Source organism: Thunnus maccoyii, chromosome 13 (assembly GCF_910596095.1).
Source record: "Thunnus maccoyii chromosome 13, fThuMac1.1, whole genome shotgun sequence".
Classification (NCBI taxonomy): Eukaryota; Metazoa; Chordata; class Actinopteri; order Scombriformes; family Scombridae; genus Thunnus; species Thunnus maccoyii.
In genome coordinates, this window is record NC_056545.1 from 31,620,598 (window position 1) to 31,641,970 (window position 21,373).

The window sequence follows — 21,373 nt, forward strand, 5'->3', positions numbered from 1 at the left end:
TATGTTCAAAAAGGGTGTAGTCTAGTTCTACCCCTTTTGTCATGCTTAACAATCAATTCAAAGCCAAAACATTCAAAACAACACAAGAGAATAAAGATAGCTTGCATAGAAACAATAACAACAAACAAAAACAACACAAGTCAAAAAGACACACTGTACTACATCATATTATTTTCTCTTTATTCATCCATTCTATATCTGTTCAATATGTTATTTTTAAAGATTTGTTTAAACTTACTTAATGTTCTACATGTTTTCATTTCATCACTACAGTTGTTCCATAGATTAACTCCCTTTATTGTGATACAATGAAGTTTTGCATTTGTACTCACCAATTATTTTTTGAACATACATATTCCTCTGAAATCGTACTTACTTTCCCTCATTTGAAACAACCTTTTTTACTCTGTACATGATTTGAATAGTTTTGAAGTCAACCATTTGAGTGCATTTAGTTTGATGAAGAGTGGGTTTGTTGCTTCTCTTTGATGGTGAATGGACTGTACTTGTATAGCGCCTTTCAAGTCTTCCAACCACTCAAAGCGCCTTTACACTATGTGTCACATTCACCCATTCACACACATTCATACGCTGAATGGGTACAGGGGCTACAATGCAAGGTCCCAACCTGCCCATCAGAGGAAATCTAATCATTCACACACATTCACACACTGATGGCACAGCCATCAGGAGCAATTTGGGGTTAAGTATCTTGCTCAAGGACACATCGACATGGGGACTGGAGGAGCCGGGAATCGAACCACCCATCTTGTGATTAGTGGACGACCCACTCTACCTTCTGAGCCACAGCCGCCCCAGTGGTTTTATTTATGATTCATATGGCTCTTTCTTGAAGGGTTAAGATTGGATCTGTGTTTGTTCTGTATGTGTTCCCCCACACTTCCACACAGTAGGTAATGTATGGGGGTATGAAGGAACAGTACAAGGTGTATATTGATGGTTGATTTAGGAGATCTTTGACTTAACATAATATTGCAGTTTAATTTGATATTTTTGCTTTAACATAAGTTATGTGTGGCTTCCAATATAATTTATTGTCTATTATTATTCCAAGAAATTTGATTTCTGACACTTTCGATCATCATCGTCATTGATCATGAGTTTCTTGCATGAGTTAGTTGGACATTTCCCAAATATTATAAATTTTGTTTTGCTTAAATTTAGTGTAAGTTTAATTGAATCAAACCAACTCCTCAGTTTCTTCAATTAATTTCTTATTGTATTTAAAAGTCATTCCAAGTTATCCCCACAGCAGAGTAAATTTGTGTCATCCGCAAATAAAATTGTTTGTATTAACAATGATTCTTTTACATTTTTACTTTCCACTTAATTTTGACTGCTAGTGTTTGCAATCTCTCCTGCCAAACCAGGACCAACATCAACAAAAAATTCATTAAATTCATTTGCGACTAAGGTCATATCATTAATAGTTTTATTGGTTTTGGTTAGGAAGTGGTTTGGGTATCCTGTTTTCCCAGTTCTATTTCTAATAATGTTATTCAATACTTTCCATGTATTTTTTTATGTTATTTTTGTTGTCCTCCAGTAAATTACTCTAGTAATCCCTTTTAATGATTCTTATATTTCTTGTCAATTTGTTTTTATGTCTTATATTTGTGTTCCGCTTCTTTTGTTCTCTTCTTTAAAAAGTCCTTATATAATAATTCATATATTATTATATCATTTACACATAATTTTATGTAATATCAATTACGTTAGTAAATATACTATCAATTAGTGTCACACTGTGTGTTGTTATTCTGGTTGGGTGTGTAATTGAAGGGTATAGGCTCATACTGTACACTGAATTGATGAATTCTGTAGTGGTATTGTGTTCGAGTGGGTTTAATAAATCAATATTGAAGTCCCCACAAACAAAAAGTGTTTTCTTATTATTTATGTTCTCATACATCCCAGACAGACTATCCCTAAATGTATCAATACATGATCCCGGAGTTCTGTATATAAAACTCATTAGTGTGTTTTTTGATTTCTCTATTTCTATTTCCACAGTGGTGCATTCCATGATATTGTCTACTACTTGTGACATGCTTTTAATAGATTTACTTTTATAGTTTTTGTTGATGTATAAGGTAACTCCTCCACCCATTTTTTGATTTCTATTTTTAAAATACATCTCTTATCCCTCTATGTCAACCATGGCAGTTTGTTACTCGTTAAGCCAAGTCTCAGAGATTGCTATTGCAGTGAATTGCTTGTTCAGTTGTGTTAAATGTTTGACCTTAGAAGGATTTGAATTCAGGCTCCTACTATTGAAATGTGTAATTGATATTACTCCATTCATTTTTAAATTTCTGTTAAACTGTTCTTCAGTATAGTATTTGCAATGGCTCTGTGTGTTGATGGAGAAATTGTTCTCAGGATCAGTATCATTTTCCATATCACATCCTTTATGTTCAGTGAATTCAAAGGTTTTCAGTCCCAGTGTTTCATATTCAGATATCAGTTCTTGTTGTTGATCAGTATCTCCAGTTGGAGATAGATGACATTTGTCATGGGTTGTGATTGTCATAGTTTGCAGATTTATTACCTTTACTGATCTCCCATGGGTTGTCACCTCTGATACTTGTCCAGCTCTGCAATGTCTTTGACAGCCAGCACTTGGCCTCTTCTGGTGGTCCATTCAGTTTTATGAATACTTTACAGTTAGATGTCCATGTTGATTGGATCCTGTTTTGTTTCCTCAATGTGTGCCTGTCTGGCGATGTCAGCATTTTTCCTTGTCAGGTGCTCATTGAGATACACATTGGTACCCTTCAGCTTTCTCCCCTGCTTGAGCAGTGCTGGTTTTTGTTTTCTGCTCACAAAGCGAATTATTATTGCTGGTTTCACACTTTTGTTTTTTGGGGGGAGAAGATGCCATGCCTCGATATCTCTGCTGTCTATTTTTATCCCCTTGCTGTCGAGGAAGGTGATCATCTGCTCTTCAAGGGAGTCCAGATCAGGCTCAGTGGGCTCTCCATCCACTGCCACAGCCCTGGTGTATGACTGGGGCCTGGTTTCCAAGCCGCTGATAATTAGGTCGTTCATCTTGGAGTATTTTTCCAGGTCTGCCACATGGCCCTCCAATATAGTTATTTTTTTTTATCCTTTTCAACATTTTGTCTTTTCAGTTCCTTTATTTATTCCATCATGTCCATTATCAGTTTCTGTTGTTTTGAGATATTTGCAATCTCTTCCGGCATAAAGTTTAGAGAATTCTTTATGTCTTCAACTTCCTCTTCTGTAATTGTGTTTACCTTCTTTGGTCCCATCCTGTATGCCTAGTGCAATACATGTGTGGAAGACCAGACAATGTCTGCAGCAAGTCCAAAATAAAGTTTCAACCGCTGCTAGGTTACCAGCAGCAACACAATCAAGCTAGGCTTGCTAGTCCAGGCTTGCTAGTCCAGGCTAGCTAGCGGGCTAGCCAGCCTCTTTTGTTCACGGACCGAGTTCAATCCAGCCGAGAGGAAGGAATATATCCCAGTACAGACAGTCAGAGGTCCTGCTACACACAGGTGAAGTTTGACGAAGTGTGTTTGTCCAGTCACTTCAGTCCAGTGTATGGCTAGGCTAAGCTAGCTAAGCTAAGCCATCTTGGTTACTGTCCTTGGTCTTTCAAGTCCGTGGTCTTAAATCATTGTCTCAGTCCAGGCGTTGGTCAAATCCAAGATATAGGCTATCAATCAGGTAATCCAGGTTCCAAAATCCAAAAGCAGTTGTTTTATACGGAACAGTCAAAAGCCGGGAGACAAGAAGTGCAGACACACAGTAACACAGCAACCGGAGGCAAAACAGTTGGCTATCACTCCATATCCCTGCCTAATGCACTCATGGCAGCTTCAAAAGCTGCAGCTTTCCTCAGATCTAACTGACGGTGGTAATGAAGACTGTGGTGCATATACAACACTCTTTCCAACCTACTGCAGTGTAGCTTATTTATTGAGCTCTTGGATGAATCCCATCTTGGCAACACTCACTTGACCCCCAACCTCACTGTACGATATGGATCAATATATGAAATCTAATAATGCAGCTGTGTGTAGCTGGCCTAAGAGTATGAGTATAAAATGCCTGGCCTGTCACAATGATTAGTTTACTTGAGCTCACACAGGCAACAACAGGCTTATGAAATGATTCTGAGTCTACTGCACTTCCTCTTTACTTTCTGTCAAAGTTTTCTTTTGGCATTCTGAAACACGGTAGAAAGAAAGTCTTTATTAATGGAGGCTGTGTTATTCATTTTGTGAATGTTCTCCCAGTACCTTTGGCTATTAAACTAATCAACTAGCAATCCCTGGGTATGACATTGCTAAGTGGTTTAATGTTACAAAGAGAATACTTTGCCTGAAATTAGCATGAAACAAAAGGTGAAAAATAACTTATCAGAGAAGGCACACAACATCCCCCAGGGAGAGGGTTTATGTATTTGTCTTTGAAAGCATGTTATCCATGAAACTGATTCATAATGTGTTTTACAATACAGTATCACGGTTCTGGTGGCAGAGTTAATTTTATACTAATTTATGGGAGCAATTTCCAGATATTTAACAATTAACTTTTAGGGCATTTTACAGAAAGGATGGTGTAATTTGGTACAAATTATATGAAAAAACAGAAAAAGTTTTAAGTTGGTTTAGTTGGTAAGTGCCGATTTGTGATATTTGGGTACATATGAAGATGGTAATTTGCAAAAAATCTTATTACATTTGACTCTTAACTCTGACAAAAAATATGAAGTTTTCAGTGTGTAGTTGTGTGTGTCAAACTACATATTAGCATTTTAGGTTGTTTCTTAAAAACTCTTCAATGAGCACATTTCCCATAGCCCTTTCAAAGAAATGTCGTAAGAATTAATAGTTACACAGCAGCAACTTTTAGGAAATTAGACCAACCCAACCTAAACCCAAATTGATAATCTTGTTGATAGTGCCACAGGCTCATTTGCGAATAACACTCAACTCCATCGCCCCTTTAAAAAGGAAGATAATAGAACATAAGAGGTTAGTTCCATGGTATAACTCTCAAACCCGCAAATTAAAGCAAACATCATAAAAATTGGAAAGGATTTGGCGTTCCACCAAAGTGGGAGAATCTCGCTTAGTCTGGCAAGATAGTCTTAAAACATATAGAAAGGCCCTCTGTAATGCCAGAGCTGCCTATTACTCAGCATTAATAGAGGAGAATAAAAACAGCCTTAGGTTCCTTTTCAGCACTTTGGCCAGGCTGACAAAGAGTCATAACTCTATTGATCCATGTATTACTATAGCTCTCAGTAGTAACGACTGTATGAGCTGCTTTAATGATAACATTCTAACTATTAGAGACAAAATTCACCACCTCCTGCCCTCAACAGGCACTGATTTATCCCCAAACACAGGAACCTTAGAAAAAGCTGTAAAACCTATATATTTGGACTGTTTTTCTCCAGTCGTCTTTCCTGAACTAACTTCAGTGATTTGTTCAGCTAAACCATCAACCAGTCTCTTAGACCCCATCCCAACTAGGTTGCTTAAGGAAGCCTTACCCTTAGTTAGCGCTTCTTTACTAGATATGATCAATCTGTCTTTCATAACAGGCTATGTACCACAGTCTTTTAAAGTAGCTGTAATTAAACCTCTTCTTAAGAAGCCTTCTCTTGATTCAGGCATTTTAGCCAACTATAGACCTATATCTAATCTTCCCTTTCTCTCTAAGATCCTTGAGAAAGCAGTCTCTATCAGCTATGTGACTTTCTACATAACAACTGTTTATTTGAGGATTTTCAGTCAGGATTTAGAGCACATTATTGCACAGAGACAGCACTGGTGAAAGTCACAGATGACCTCCTAACTGCATCGGACAAAGGATTTCTCTCCATACTTGTCCTGTTAGATCTTAGTGCCGCATTCAACACAATTGATCATCACATCTTCTTACAGAGACTGGGACATTTAATTGGCATTAAAGGAACTGCATTAAGCTGGTTTAAGTCTTATTTATCAGACCAATTTCAGTTTGTACATATTAACAATGAATCCTCCATGAAGGCAAAAGTTAGACATGGAGTTCCACAAGGTTCTGTGCTTGGACCAATACTATTCACCTTGTATATGCTTTCTTTAGGGAATATTATTAGGAAACACTCCATAAGTTTTCATTGTTATGCAGATGATACCCAATTATATTTATCAATGAAGCCTGATGAAACCAATCAGTTAAACAAACTCCAAGCATGCCTTAAGGACATAAAGATGATCTGCAATTTTCTACTACTAAACTCAGATAAAACTGAAGTTATTGTGCCTGGCCCTAAACACCTTAGAAACACAGTATCTAATGATATAACTACTCTGGATGGCATTATCCTGGCCTCCAGCACCACCATAAGGAATCTGGGAGTTATCTTTGATCGGGATATGTTCTTTAACTCCCACATAAATCAAATTTCAAGGACTACCTTTTTTCACTTACGAAATATTGCAAAAATCAGGCACATCCTGTCCCAAAAAGATGCAGAAAAACTAGTCCACGCATTTGTTACTTCTAGGCTGGATTATTGCTGCCCTAACAAGTCTATAAAGACTCTCCCACTGGTCCAGAATGCAGCTGCATGTGTACTAACAAAAACTAGAAAAAGAGATCATATCTCTCCCATTTTAGCTTCGCTACACTGGCTTCCTGTAAAATCTAGAATAGAATTTAAAATCCTTCTCCTAACTGACAAAGCCCTTCATGATCAGGCACCATCATATCTTAGAGCTCATAGTACCGTATTACCCCACTAGAACACTGTGCTCCCAGAATGCAGGCTTACTGGTGGTTCCTACAGTCTTTAAAAGTAGAAGGCAGAAGAGGCAGAGCTATCAGGCTCCTCTCCTGTGGAACCATCTTCCAGTCTCAGTCCGGGGGCAGACACCCTCTCAGAGTAGTCTTAAAACTTTCCTTTTTGATAAAGCTTATAATTAGGGCCGGCCAGGCTCACCTTGGATCAGCCCTTAGTTGTGCTGCTATAGGCCTAGACTGCAGGGTAACTTCCCATGATGCACTGAGCTCCTCTCTCCTCTTCCTCCTCTCCATCTGTATGCATTCATGTAACATCAATGCATGTTACTAATTTGGCTCCTTCCCCAGAGTTTTTTGTGCTTTCTCATCTCGCAGGAAACCCTGGGTTGCAGGCCGAGCCTTCATGGTCCTTTGCAGCCCTGTTGGTGTCCTTCCCTGGCTATTGCTTCTGTTATTGTTATTGTTATGATTGTTGTTATTCTGTCCCCCCATCTCCCTCCCCCTCTCCCTCTCAACCCAACCGGTCAAGGCAGATGGCCACTCATCAAGAGCTGGGTTCTGCTTGAGGTTTCTACCCATTAAAGGGTAGAGTTTTTCATTACCGCTGTCGCAAAGTGCTTGCTCATGGGGGAATTATTGGGTCTCTGTAAATTAAAGAGTATGGTCTAGACCTGCTCGATGTGAAAAGTGCCCTGAGATGACTTTTGTTGTGATTTGGTGCTATATAAATAAAAATTGATTGATTGATTGATTGATTGATTGATTGACTCTTGTTTGGTGTTTGGTGGATTGGATGATTGAAGTTTGAAGAAACAAGACATATTGGCAATTTAACAATTTATTCATCTAACAAACAGAAGCCTCAGTAGCGTGTGGAAGAATCATACACAGCCACAACAGCCTGGCACCTCCTCCTCATGCTGGTCACCAGCCAGGTCACACACTCCTGTGGGATGGCATCCCATTCTTCAACCAGCATTTGTCGCAAGTCAGCCAACATAGTTGTGTTGGTCACTTTCGCACGAACAGCACGCCCAAGTTGATCCCACAAGTGTTCAGTGGGTTTGAGGTCAGGACTGCTGGCAGGCCATTCCATCCTCTCCACTCCCAAATTCTGGAGGTAGTCTCTGATAAACCCTGCTCTGTGGGGGCAAGCATTGTCATCTTGGAGGATAGAGTTCAGTCCCAGACTGTGGAGATATGGGATTGCCACTGGTTGCAGAATCTCATCTCGATATCTTTCTGCATTGAGATTACCTCCAATGATGACAAGCCTCATTTTTCCAGTGAGGGAGATGCCGCCCCACACCATCACACTGCCTCCACCAAAAGATGTTACTCTGTTGGTGCAGCAATCAGCATAGTGTTCTCTGCGTCTTCTCCACACTTTGACCCTATGATCCAACTGCCGTAGGCAGAATCTGGACTCATCGTTGAACAAAACGTTCCTCCACATGTTCAGGTTCCAGTGCATGTGTTGGGTTTGCAGGTCAGTCATGGCAGGCCTCCTGGCAGCCCTATGAGACCAGAGATTGGCTGCAGTCCGTTCCAGATTGTCTGGGCAGAAAGCCGTCGGCCATTGTCCTACAAACCTTGACTGCAAATCTGTAGAAGACAGCCTGCGGTACCTAAGTGCTGACAGGGTGAGGAAACGGTCTTCTTGGAGTGTCGTATTTGTGGGATGCCCACTTTGTGGCCTGTCTCTGACATCAACCGTTATATGGAACTTGGCCTTCACTTTGGAGATGGTACTGGGGCTCACTCCAAATAATGCCGCAACTTGGTTTTGCGGAACACCAGCTTGAAGTTGCCCTATCGCATAGGCCTTATCCAGATCAGTCAAGCGTGGCATGCCGATTCTTGGAGCAGACACCTACTGACCACTGTAGCAGGGCCCATGCTCACAGGTGCTGCCAAACAGGTGCCAATCAGGCACCTGATTGGCAGCACCTCGGGGTACCAGAAGCTCAAAACAAGAGTCAGTAGCAACAGCAAAATAAGCTGTTTGGCATTGGCAGAGAAGATTTGGCAAATTTTTCATGGGCGCAACCCACATACTCAGCTCTGCTGCTCATCCCACAAATGCATGTTCCTTACAAATGTGGCACCATTTTAAAGGGAAATAAACAGGCTTTCCAATATAGGATTTACTGACAAGAAGCATTGTTACAACAAAGAAATAATCTACCAAACACAAATTTCCTTAGTTTTTGTGCTAAATGTATATTGAAAAAACCTAATATGCTAATATGTTTGACGAACAAAACTGCACACTGAAAGTATTTTCTGTCAGTTAAAGAACTGAGTCTAATTCATCAAGAATTTTTGCAAATTAACAACTACGTATGAACCCAAATGTAATGAGTGTGTACTGTTAAACCAATGAACACTTTCTTCTTAATTTTTTTCTCATAATTTCTACCAAATTGCACTGCCCTCTATGTAAAATGCCCGAGGAGTTAACCATTAAATAGATGCAAATTAATTGAGTTTTAAAATCTTCCACCCTAAACACTCGCATGACAATTGTCATTGATTATTTCTGCTTTATAAACAGATGAATGTATAGTTGGCTTGTAATTATCTGATAATTAATTAACTAAAGTTAATTATGTCTTTGTGTAACCAAGCTTATTTTAAAGCAGCTTTGTGTCGAGCCTGTCATAAGCATCGAGCAGCCAACAAGTGGCTAGTTTAACAGCAATAATAACAGATTACCCACACATTATTTTATACTTATACACCACTGGCCATTAAGTATTTACCCCATAAGTGGCCTTGTTATATGTTTTAACTGTGCAATAGAGGCCAAAAAATGTAATTGCCTCAGGCCTCCCAAAGTAACTGCCTGGGTAGTGTAATGAATTACATTTAACGTAGAATTAATTCATACTAATGAACTAATTAGAGCAATAATTAAACTATGGAACACTAATTAAATAACTGGAGATTTTGCTGTGAATGTCTTCATTTCTCTGTGTCCATATTTATCTATTTATTGTACTGAGGCCACAGTCACATAGTGAAGCTATATTGCTGGACTGCTGCATGTCTCAAATAAATCATGTAGCTGTAAGCAGTACAGTGAAACAATGACAACAAAACTTGCATGAAACCCCACATTGACATACAAATGCTTCTTGAAAACCTATTTTTCAAATTTATTCTTACTTCATATGACTTTGACATCACACAACAACATGTACATGGAATTTTTTCATGCTTCTCCATTAATGCCAATGGTTATAACTATCACAGGTGAAAATATAATTTTCATGTTCAAACTGGAACACTGACATGTATCCAAAATGCACTGTATTTCTGGTGTGTACCAAAATATCTTACAGAGCCTGTGGGCTGTAGCTGATTTACACGATGTATGTAAAATGATTGCTGAATAATATTATGTTGAATTCTGATTTTTTGTCAGAGGGGCCTCTTATTTAGTATGCTTTGAGAAAAGGCTGAGACCCCAAAGAAGAAAATCTTCTGTTTAGGGCTGAAATGAAAAGTTAATTGTCATCATGAATATATAGTTGTGTATGGTACACTATGGTATTAAGGTGCTACAGAGAATACATTATGTGGGTGATATGATGAGATTTTTTTAAACTCATACAACAATTAAGTCATCAGAAAGACTGATGATTGTCCAATGGAGGCTGCAGGTACTGCTCATCATACTGTGAGCATACAATCATTCAAATACTTTATTAAAGGCCTTACTCTCTGTTTTCACATCTCTCTGGCGTGAAAGGGACACAGGCAGAGATGATATGACCAGATGGACGTCCTCTGTGGAAAGTGACAAAACAACAGAGCAGTTAGCAGAAACCATCTCAAAGACAAAACCTGTTCTCTCTGATGTTGTCCCTACAGGCCACCAAACTCTACCTGGACATTTAGTCATATGAGAGGTGGGAAATCCTTCTCTTAACTCAGTGAAAAAAATATAAGCAGAGGCAAAGTAGACTACCTTTAAACAAACACTTTAAAAAATACAAACCAAAATGTTCCTCTAAAGGACTTTAGAGTGAGCCAGATTCATGACAGATTGTGCATGAACCCAAATCAAAGATTACAGCAACTGAGCTGAAGGAATGTCCCTTTTTCACATCTGTTTATGCTAACAGATGCTTCTCTCTATTACACCGTATAATATTATGGATCAATATTACGAATGTTCATTTCAATCCCATTGTAGTAACCTTGGATCCTACAAAATTGACTATGCAAATTCATGGATTTTTATAACTGCACAGTCACAACATTTATACATTTTAAGCCTGGAGGCAAAGAAGGTTAAATATCTGAATATTAGCATTGGGTGAGATGTCTTACTGACTATAAAGAAGCATAGAGCCAAAGAAATTCTCAGTGACTGCGAAGGCAACAAAACTCATGACACTTTTAGACAGAGTTAAGAGCTGCTTTGATTTCTCATTAGCAGGGTAAAGCAAACAAAAGGAAAATCTGGAATCTTTGTCTGACCCAAAGCTTTAATTCAGTGGTATCTTACTTCTCTGGAATCTGGTGCAGCAGAAAGCACCTAGTGTCCCCAGGAGGATGGAGAGGGCAAGGAAGGAACCCACAGCCACACCGATGATGACAGCCAGTCGCAGAGTCTCTGAACAAACACAGCAGACATTTCAAAAGGACTTAGCTGTGCTGCTTCCTCCTTTCCTTGCTCTTTCACACACACACTGATGCACCAGCACATAATCTGTTTTACTATTTATGGGGCCAGTGTTTACTCTATACAAGCTGAGAACAATTGCCATCAACACACAGGCCACTGCCAAGCTTTTCTTCAATATTGTTCTGTAGATATCATTATCTGAGCTCTGGAAGCTTTCCAGCAGGAAACTGTGTGTCTCTAAGTGGGTTTGAAATGCTTGTCAGGGGATATAATTTAAGTGAGGTGCTTTAAAGATGCAAGTTATAGTTTGACCTTCTTTGGTCAAATTGAGATTTGGAGGTGATGTTGAAAAGAGGTTCACTTGGTCTAGGTCTAGGTCAGAACTCAGTCTCTTTAAGGAATGGCAGCTTTGAAAAATATATGATTGCTCTGATTCTAAAAGACAGGCCTTATACGTAATAAAGGAAATAAAAGAAGAAGACATTAAATCATTAAAAAGAGGTCATATACTATCTCAGGAGGTATAATATTTCAGGAGGTATAATTATTACAAGTTAAATTTGTGATCACCCCTAACATAATTAATGACTCTCACAGATCAGACTGAATGACCCTCAGCCAATAAAGAGGCTTAACACTGAATTGTTGACCTCACACTGAGAGTTCTTCTCTAGGAACTAAACTAGCTTCACTTTCTTTCATTTAGTCATTCAATTAGACATTTGTACCTCCAAATGAATAATTTGTGTGACTGAGTTAGTAATTTGTGCACTCTCAAAAAAGAACAAAACAATCTGTGTGACAGGTTTAGAGGATGTCAAAAGAAATTGTCCTCACCTGAAAAACAACAGCATTAGTCATTTGTTCAATCACTTAAAACAGCATATTGTATGTTTTGTTGTCATGCAACCCCTTGCTGTTATGCAAATAATGACTGTTATCTCCAAAGAAATGAGAGAATTGCTCATTTACTAAAAATATATAGGCCTATGTTTAGGTCCAGTAGCAAAGATGAAAGGATCATTAGACCGTGAAACCTTCACAAAAGTCTGCATGTGTGACAACAGCTAATGTCCCCATTCTGACTGAGAGCCATGTTTTAAAGCTGATCTCTATCTAACCTCAACGTTTAAGAGGAATTTCTCTGCTGTGAAAATGATGATGTGCAATTATTTTTGAAATTGGTGCCCTATGACCAGAGAAAACTAAGAAAAAGGCTGTATGTATAGGCCTATTGCTCAAAGGGGGGAAATCTTACAACAACCAGAATGCATTGCACGTGGTCCCGTCCAAGGCCAAAACAGAGGAACAGGGACCCAATGGAGTTCAACCCCTGACGTTGGAAGTTATGGGTAACACACACTCACTGTTGTGATGTTCTGTATTCAGATTTGGCAAAGTCCCACATAATATTCTGTGAGAGAACAAAGTCAGAGTTACCAAAACAACACAAAGTTTGTAGCAGTGCAGAGTTTTCAGAACTGCCTCCATTCTTTCTGATGATCCTCACCAGGCACCGGTAGATGCTATAAAGCCACTCTGGCTGCAGCGCCTGTCTTTTGTCTGCGGCTTTAACGTTGCTCCGGTGGCTGCTTCCTCCTCCATACTCTGTTGTGCACAATATTTAGCCTCACAACAGTAATGACACATCTCTGATTCCAACATCATATCATGAAACTAGTTTTCTTCCAAATGTACTGATATTTTAGTTTCTGCTTTTCCCTATCGCTAACGAGAAAACAACATGATGGACAGATTGTTTTGGATCCTAAGTCTAGAGACTGCCCTTTGACAGTCCTTGAAGGCACCACTACAAAAATGAGGAAGCGTAGTTTGTTGTCCGAGGCAGATCTTGAGAATTTTGCAGCTGGATGAAGAGGGATATTTTAATGCAGGTTAGACAGAGGAAACATCATAATGTCATCCATATATAGGTACTTCCCACATTAGGACCATATTTGCTTTTAGTTGCCTAAACATAACCAGAGAGTGACAGACAAGAAATACTGCTTTGAGCTGTCTTTTGAAATCATATGGATTGTTTAAGGCATTTTTGTGAATTTTGTGAATCCAATCATTTGTACACTACAAGGCAGCTCCTAGCCAGCTGCAGACAATCTGACTGCTCCTGCTTTAACAGCTTTAATTTGTGTCAATATTATTAGCGTGAGATGAAGTGATCAGCCACATTCTGTCTGATATGTTGTTGTGCTCACCTTGTTCTTTGAGACGTATGATCTCAGTATCAGAGCCAAAGCTATTCCACGCTGTGCAGTTGTAGATAGTCTGGAAATCAGCAGGGACGATGTTACTCATGGTTAGTGTGGAGATCACCCCCTCCTCTGTGCTGACCGTCTCCACAGTGTACCGTCCAGATGTCCCCGACTCTAAAACGGTCTCCTTCCATGACCAGGCCTGGGGGGCGACATACACGTTAGTAGTAGCATACCCAAAACAAAAAGGTTAACATTTACTCTCACATTTACAGAAATATGAAACACTTACACTGTACCTGGTGTGCACTGTGATGCAATACAAGCAGACTCACTAACATCTCAGTTATCAAGTTGTAGCTGCTGGCCTGCCCCCCACATTGTTCCTACTCTACATATTACGATAATTCATGCTGCCCCATACTGTGGGCTTCAAGAATATCTCTTAATGTTTCCTAATTATCTCTAAATGTGAAGAAATCAAACTGTCATTTTTACAGCGGATAATAAGAATTAGCTAGACTACACTAATGATTGATGCTTATGTAATCTCAGTGGTCCAGCGCACCAAATTCCCGACTGCCGTAATTGAGTAAATGAGTAAAAGTAAATTATACTCATTTACTTTTTAGGAAAGCCAGAATCACTTGGCATTAGGGATGTGCAGAGAGCCCAGTATTTGTAATTGTATCGTTTTGTATTTGTATTCGAATAAAAGTGGAAAGAGGATTAAAAATCCTGTTTTTGTTTTTATTACGTTTTTAATTTTAGAAAATTAAAGTGTTACAATAAGTGTTCATCAATAAACTACCTTACAAAGGAGGTCCCCACACCAGGTCTCAAACGGGAGTCTCCCAGATCACAGATGAGAGCGCTGACTATTGAGCTAAAACTTTACTTATCGCCTCACTGCAGACAGACCTCTACCTATTTATACACCCATAACACAGAGACAGCACACTGTGTAACATGTAGGGAAGAATGTCAAAGGCGGTTATTGCTTTGCACTTTTCATTTATTGCCTATATTTTACAACCTAACTTTGTGGAAAAGAGAAGGGGAACAACAGGTTATGGAGAGTCCCTTGGGAGTACTTTGCGTGTGTCAGTAGCTCAGCTTTATCTCTGGGGAACACCCTCAACTCCAGGAGTGACGTCCAAATAAGGAAATGTGCGTCATGTAGCAGGTGGATGTGACTCCCCTCATTGAGACCTGCTGATAGACGTAACAGTGGAGCAGAGGAGAGACACTGAGATAGCGATGTAACCAACCTGCAAGCTGGTATTTTGGTATTTGGTATTTTTGGTATTTTTTGGTATCTTGGGTTTTTTTACATCCCGAAAACAAATCATTTTTAAAATATTTGTATGAAACAAATATTTTTAAAAAAAACCCACGAATAACGTATTTGTATTCAGGCCCACTCCTACTTGGCATTATACACTTTTTTCATCAAACTTGAGCACAGGGGGAAAAAAATGACATTTCAGCTATGCCTTCTTCAGTGTGCATGTAACTGATTTGTGCTTTGAACTTTGGTTGCATGCATCCCAGTTCCCCTTTGTTATTTTTGGTTGAGTGTGATGTTCAACCTAACTGTATTAACATCTTTTTTCAGCATTATTGTATTTACTGCCTGTAGTCAGACATAATGTTATCTGTACAAGATTGTGAAGGTGTTGTTTGCTTTAGTTAAATTTTAAACTTAAGAAAACATGCCCATAGTTCATACCATGTAGGCTAAGAAAGTTGTGGAGAGCATGCTGCCATCATAGATAAATATGTGAGGACATTTATTTCAAACACATGTATAACATGTGTTTCATTTAACGTGTGTTATATGAATTAATATACATGAAATTCTTTCCTCACTTGTTTTTTTTAGAATGTGACTCTGAAAGTATTGGTTCTCTGCATTAACGTGGAGACATGTCAGACTAATGAGATGCACTCTGCATGTTAACCAAATTTCTTGAACATGGAAATGAATTAGTAAATGCAAGGAGGTAAGAAGTGACTCACGATGCGGTCGGGTGGAGGGGTGCTGCGGATGAAGCACTTGATCTGACCCTTCTCTCCGTGGAGTGCCTGCTGAGTCTGGGTGCTAGAGATAGTGGGAGGACCTATGGAGGCACAGCCAAGGCAGAAACACTAAATCATGACAATAAAATCTTCCACTTCTATTCACATTCAGTGTAATTCTAAAGAATTAAGTGACCTGGTCGTGAATTAGCTCACGTCTGTCAGACAAGCCAGTACATATTTACAATTTACAATTTCATTTAGCAGACGCTTCTATCCAAAGCGACGCAAATCTGAGAGCTGACACAACACAAGTAAGGATCTATTCGGGAGTGAACAACACGAGTAAGTGCCATAAAGCTAAGTCTGAGTCCAATAGGACATAAGTCCCAACATATCCAGTTACCTGAAAGAAGTTGTCTTCCTACACTCAGACACATTGTTTCCTGTGTCATTTCAGAGTTTTATTGTACAAGGAGGGAGGTGAGAACAGAAAGACAAATGCAAGAAAGTGTTTGAGGATCAGATAAGAACTTTCAGAGCTATTGAGTACTCATCATTGTTGTGTACATGCCTGTTGTAATTAGCCTCCACCATGTGGTGATTGGATCAGACTGAGGGTCTGAAATGCTCTGACATCTGGCTTCTGTGCTGCTACATGCTGTACACTGAATGACAACCCTGACACTTGAGAGACTCACACAAATTGAGGACCTGCTGACCATGAAACATCAAATATTTCCTTTTCTTCTTTCAAATGCACACCATTTTTCCCCAGACAACCCTCAGGGCCCAGCCTGCCTCCGCTTACAGACACAAAACACATCCGTAGAATAAAGAAACAGTAGTCACTGAGCAGCAGAGATGGAGTTAAGTGGAGGGGAAAATACTTGTAATTGCATCTCATGATCATCTTTTATGCACTGCTGTGTGCCCAAAGATAATTACTCATCATTATACTTTTGTTTCTGACAATAGTTGCATTCAGGCATGCATGATATAACTGTCAAATATGTCCTCAAACAAACAGCTTCTTTTCTGAAAGTTTAAGACTTGGCCAAGGTAACCTTGGAGTCTCCACTTCTGTTTTCAGTCTAAATAACATTTCTTGATCTTGAGATCTGCCCTGTAACATTTGTAATTAATTTATAATTTCACTGGCTTTACCTTTCAATATTCCAAAGCATCTATATCTAAGTTTTGCAGTGAATCGTGTGGCAGTGTCAACCTGCAGAAAGTGGGCTGAAACTTGTGGTTTGTCAGTATACATGCTGTCTTTCAACTCGGTGACCTTAAAATGTGTTTCTAATAAACAGTTGTCTATTTGTTTGCTATATAATGATTAATTCAAAAAGGTTGGAACAATTTTTCATTAAACAGTGGCCATCAGTCACAGAGTGGAGATAAAGGTGGAATTTGGCCACTCTTTTTGAATGGCAATGCTGATATTACGATTTGGGCTAAAAGACTGTTGTCCCAGGGAATACTTATCAGACACTGGTTGTTCAGAAAAGCAGATGTAAATGCTTTCATGAAGAGGACAGAGACTGAATCACGTCAGTTAGAGTAAGAGAGGCAGATTAAATATTTATTCATGTGAGAATGATGTATCATTTTAGCTTGAATTTAATTCTCTTAAATATTGGCACGTTTGTTTTTAATTTTTCTACAATATTAGCTTAAGAGATGTTGTTTCTCAAAAGAGCACAAAAATATCTGATTGAAACTGCACAATAAATTTGAGAAATTAACCCTATATTACAATTTAGATCATCATCATCATTACACCATTACAATGCATAACCTTTTGTTTTATAACTGGCCAGATCTTCTTCCTCCTCAGCACCAGGTTTCTGTTATTCATGAAGGCTTCCACCTCTGCATTACTTTTAGACAGACAAAATGCCATTTACATTCAGTGCATGATAAGCCATTGTGCTTACCATTCACAGTGAGCGACACCTCCTTCTCCCCAGCGCCCACTCTGGGGACTACAGCCCGACACACATACTTCCCAGCATCCTCCTGCTTTACTGCTTTCAGTGTCAGGGTGTTCTTGTTGCTAAGCACCTGTGTTGTAAGGGAAACCATTTCATAGGTCAGAGGAGACACTAGTCATTTCTATCTAGTTGAACACCAATTACATACAAAGGATAGCAGCATTTAACAACCTTTTCGACTTTGACAAAAAATTGCAGTTTGCAGAGTGTAAGACATGACTATAGGTGAAAAGACTGCGTGTATTATTTACATGTTTTATGAGATTTACAACTAAGGTTTCATAAAGTGAAAACAAATTTTACATTTGCATCTGCATACAGATTTTCATTTGTGCATTTGTCAGTTTGTAGATTCTGTAGATAAGTGGTGGAAAGTGGTGAAATTTTGTAAAATTATATTCTGACATGTTCACTGCTGTGTTTGTGTTTGTGAAAAACGGACATTGAGGGCTACAGTGATGGTGGTGTGGTCCTGTGGGTGTCCTATCCTACCTTGACACCTTCTCCTACTGTTATTGCTATTATTATCACTAGTCATATCTCTATTATTATTATCCTTGTTATTGTTAATATTGTTGGTGTTATGCTTCTCTGTGTCTCTCTCCTCCTCCCTCCCTCTTTCTGTCTCAGCCCAATCGGCCGCCCACCTAGAGTGTGTTTCTGCTTGAGGTTTCTTCCCGTTAAGGGGAGTTTTTCCTTGCTGCTGTTGCCAAGTGTTTGCTCATGGGAGAACTGCTAAGTCTGTAAATTAAAGAGTACGGTCTAGACCTGCTCTATGTGAAAAGTGCCCTGAGGTAACTTTTGTTGTGATTTGGTGCTATATAAATAAAATTGAATTGAATTGTTGTGAGTCACTGATCTTGGTTTGTGCATGTCTCAGTGTCACGCTGACAGATTTGTTTTTTCTCTGTTTTTCCATGGAAAGGGACAGAAAATCTACATGTTTATCCTTCAGTCATATCGCTAAATAATATATGCATTATTTTCACTCTGAAAATAACGCATATATTATTTAGAAACTGCTTTTATGTTTCACCGCATTCAAAGCATGTAAAGGTGCATGGTGTTGATTAATTCTGCTCTACCTAGTTTTTATCCTGAGAACTCTATCAGCTACAATAGGGAAGTTTAATTTGTGCTTTTAAGCCTTCAGGGAAATGCATTCTTGGTATAGCTTATTTTGTATGAAAGTTATTAAAAATCACAACAAAGAATAAAACATTTTTGAAAATTAAAATAATTGAAATATGATCAATGCCGTGTTTTCATGGTCCAAGGACAGATGAAATTGTCTGCTGCACGTCTTGCTACAAGAACAGATTTCTCATTGTAGTCACTATACACTTCTTATTTAAGATGTCCCTCAGGTACACATTTATAAGAGAATATGGCATTTTGGAGAAGCTAGTATAAAGCTTCTATGATCCTCTGATGACTGCTGTGATTATGATTATGATTATTATTAATATTATTATTATTATTATTATTATTATTATTATTATTATTGAAACCTGTACATTCCTAAATTAAATGTCTCTTGGGAATTTGTCCAAAAGTCTCAAGTGACCCAAATAATATAAATGGCAGGTTAGTGATGTCTCCTGTCTTTGTGTCCTTCCTGAGCACACTGAGAGTGAATCACTGTTCTGACTGTTCTGCCCTACATAACTGGTCACAGTGAAATGTTGTGTTCAACATATAGGTCACTGAATAAGACATACCACTCCTGAGCCACGTTTCATCCACACAATGGTTAGAGAGGGGTTTCCTGTCCAAGCACAATTGAAAACAGCTTCAGATCCCAGGTCCACCTGCAGAGACTGAGGCTCTGCTGCCATCCTCGGCCCAACTGGAAGACAGACAGATGCCATAAATGTAATTATCGGTACTTAACATTTAAGAAGACAATACATTTTGGGAGCTCAGCTGACAACCATGCAAATAGTCATTGACATTGTATGTAGTCAGTGTAGAATCTGGATGATGCATTCCTGTCTGAGCTGCCAACTGGGAAAAAAGGCTTCTGAGCCTTCTAGCACTAACTGCTTGTAGGAATCATCCACTTCTTGTGGGATACAGCATCTCGACTGTAGAAGTTTTAAGTTGTTAATTAACACATCTGCCAAGTTGCAAAATGTTGATAGTGAAAATATCAGTAAAATGTTCAAAGACAAGTATTTATTTTGTTTCCCCACAATATCTGCTCACAGCAAATAAAGCATGATTTTATGTATTTATTTTTTCAACTTTTATGATTCTGTTGTTACACTTTGGAGCGGTTTTTGCATGATTGGGTCCCTGTTTTGTTTGTCTCATGCATGTGTATATGCATGCAATACACAGTGCTGCCAGTGGTTCATGCAATTCCTGTGATCTACAGGTGGCTGTAATGCAGTAAGAAATGCAGCAATGTGCCAGTAATGGCAGGGAAGAAGAATAATACAAGCCAGTAAACATGGATGCAAATAATGCAGGATTTAAAATACTTAGGGATTTAAGGAGGAAGGAAGTGCATTTAACATGTTTGTATGCTTCAGTCCACTCTGTCCACCCTGACCATCTCTGTATGATCACCTCTCGATGGTTAAATTGTAGCGCTTCCTACACCAGCAAAAGTGTTGCCAAGGAACACAATCCAGCAATTATATGTCCTTACAAAATGTAAAAAACACTTAAGTAGTATATCAATTTAATCTCTAGGAGTCAGGGTTTATGATTCAATAACTCAAATGCATAAATGCTTTTCTTTTGACACTCTGATATGATACTGTATGGGTATACATACAGAATACGCGTCAATGATTATGTATGATGTATTTCAGCTCATCTGATGAAGGTGACAAACACTCACAGTAGACATCCGCGTTCCTGCTGATGTTGGTGTTGCCCAGTGCATTGGTGACCTCACAGGAAACAGGCTCAGTGAAAAAAGAGTGATCCACAAGAACCTCATAGGCGTCACCTGACATGTCTGGAATCACATTGCCTCCTTTGGCCCATCTGAAATCATCAGACACAGAGTATAGAACAAAATGTATGTGGATTTATCAAAGGCCCAGGCCATTTCAGCAAGGATTTTCCTTAAAAAATGGAAATGAATTATGATTCTTGGAGATTCTGTGTTCCTGGAATCAGTTGAGAATTAATGTATTTGATTAAGGTTCAGCTCAAATTACTTTTAATAATACAGGACAGCACCAAAAGACAAAGACAGAACCAAATTCAATCAAAACCTATTAAAAAGAAATACAAACCCCTCACAGAGCTACTAATAAAAAACAGAACTACTTTAAAATAGACTACAGGCAAGAGCTGACAATTAATTAAAAAACACTAAATATAAGTACATTATGCATATATCATTTTGTGTCAAGAATAATTATTAATTAATAATTATTATAAGTTTTAGTCAAGAGCCAGCAGAAAAGTGAAGCTGAAAACTATGATGCACAGAGCTTTAAGAGTTGCAGTGAATCATATCTACATAACCACAGTGCCGTAAAGGACACAGTAAATACACAGATATAGGACTACAAACATTGTTGAACAAGGTTATACAATGTGTCTTTGTGTCTTTCTTTGAATAAGACACTGAATCTCAGGCTGCTGTTGTTTAGCTGTCCTTGACCTTTGACCTTCCTTGAGGGAGACAAACAGGAGATATTTCCCTACAATGAGCAATGGAGTTATACTGCAGTATATATTCTATA

At 38.7% G+C, this 21,373-nt stretch overlaps 1 protein-coding gene across 2 annotated transcripts in view; it reads right to left on the reverse strand.

The window, feature by feature from the left end:
- LOC121909800 (kin of IRRE-like protein 3) overlaps positions 1-21,373 on the reverse strand; it is a 278,843-nt gene that overhangs the window by 8,656 nt on the left and 248,814 nt on the right. For both annotated transcript variants that reach the window (XM_042430524.1, XM_042430522.1), the window contains exons 7-13: positions 20,515-20,663; positions 19,385-19,512; positions 17,607-17,733; positions 15,664-15,764; positions 13,645-13,843; positions 11,309-11,416; positions 10,516-10,584 (exon numbers count right to left, since the gene is read on the reverse strand). In XM_042430524.1, the coding sequence (XP_042286458.1) occupies positions 10,516-10,584; positions 11,309-11,416; positions 13,645-13,843; positions 15,664-15,764; positions 17,607-17,733; positions 19,385-19,512; positions 20,515-20,663 (881 nt within the window). The remainder of the gene's footprint in view (positions 1-10,515; positions 10,585-11,308; positions 11,417-13,644; positions 13,844-15,663; positions 15,765-17,606; positions 17,734-19,384; positions 19,513-20,514; positions 20,664-21,373) is intronic.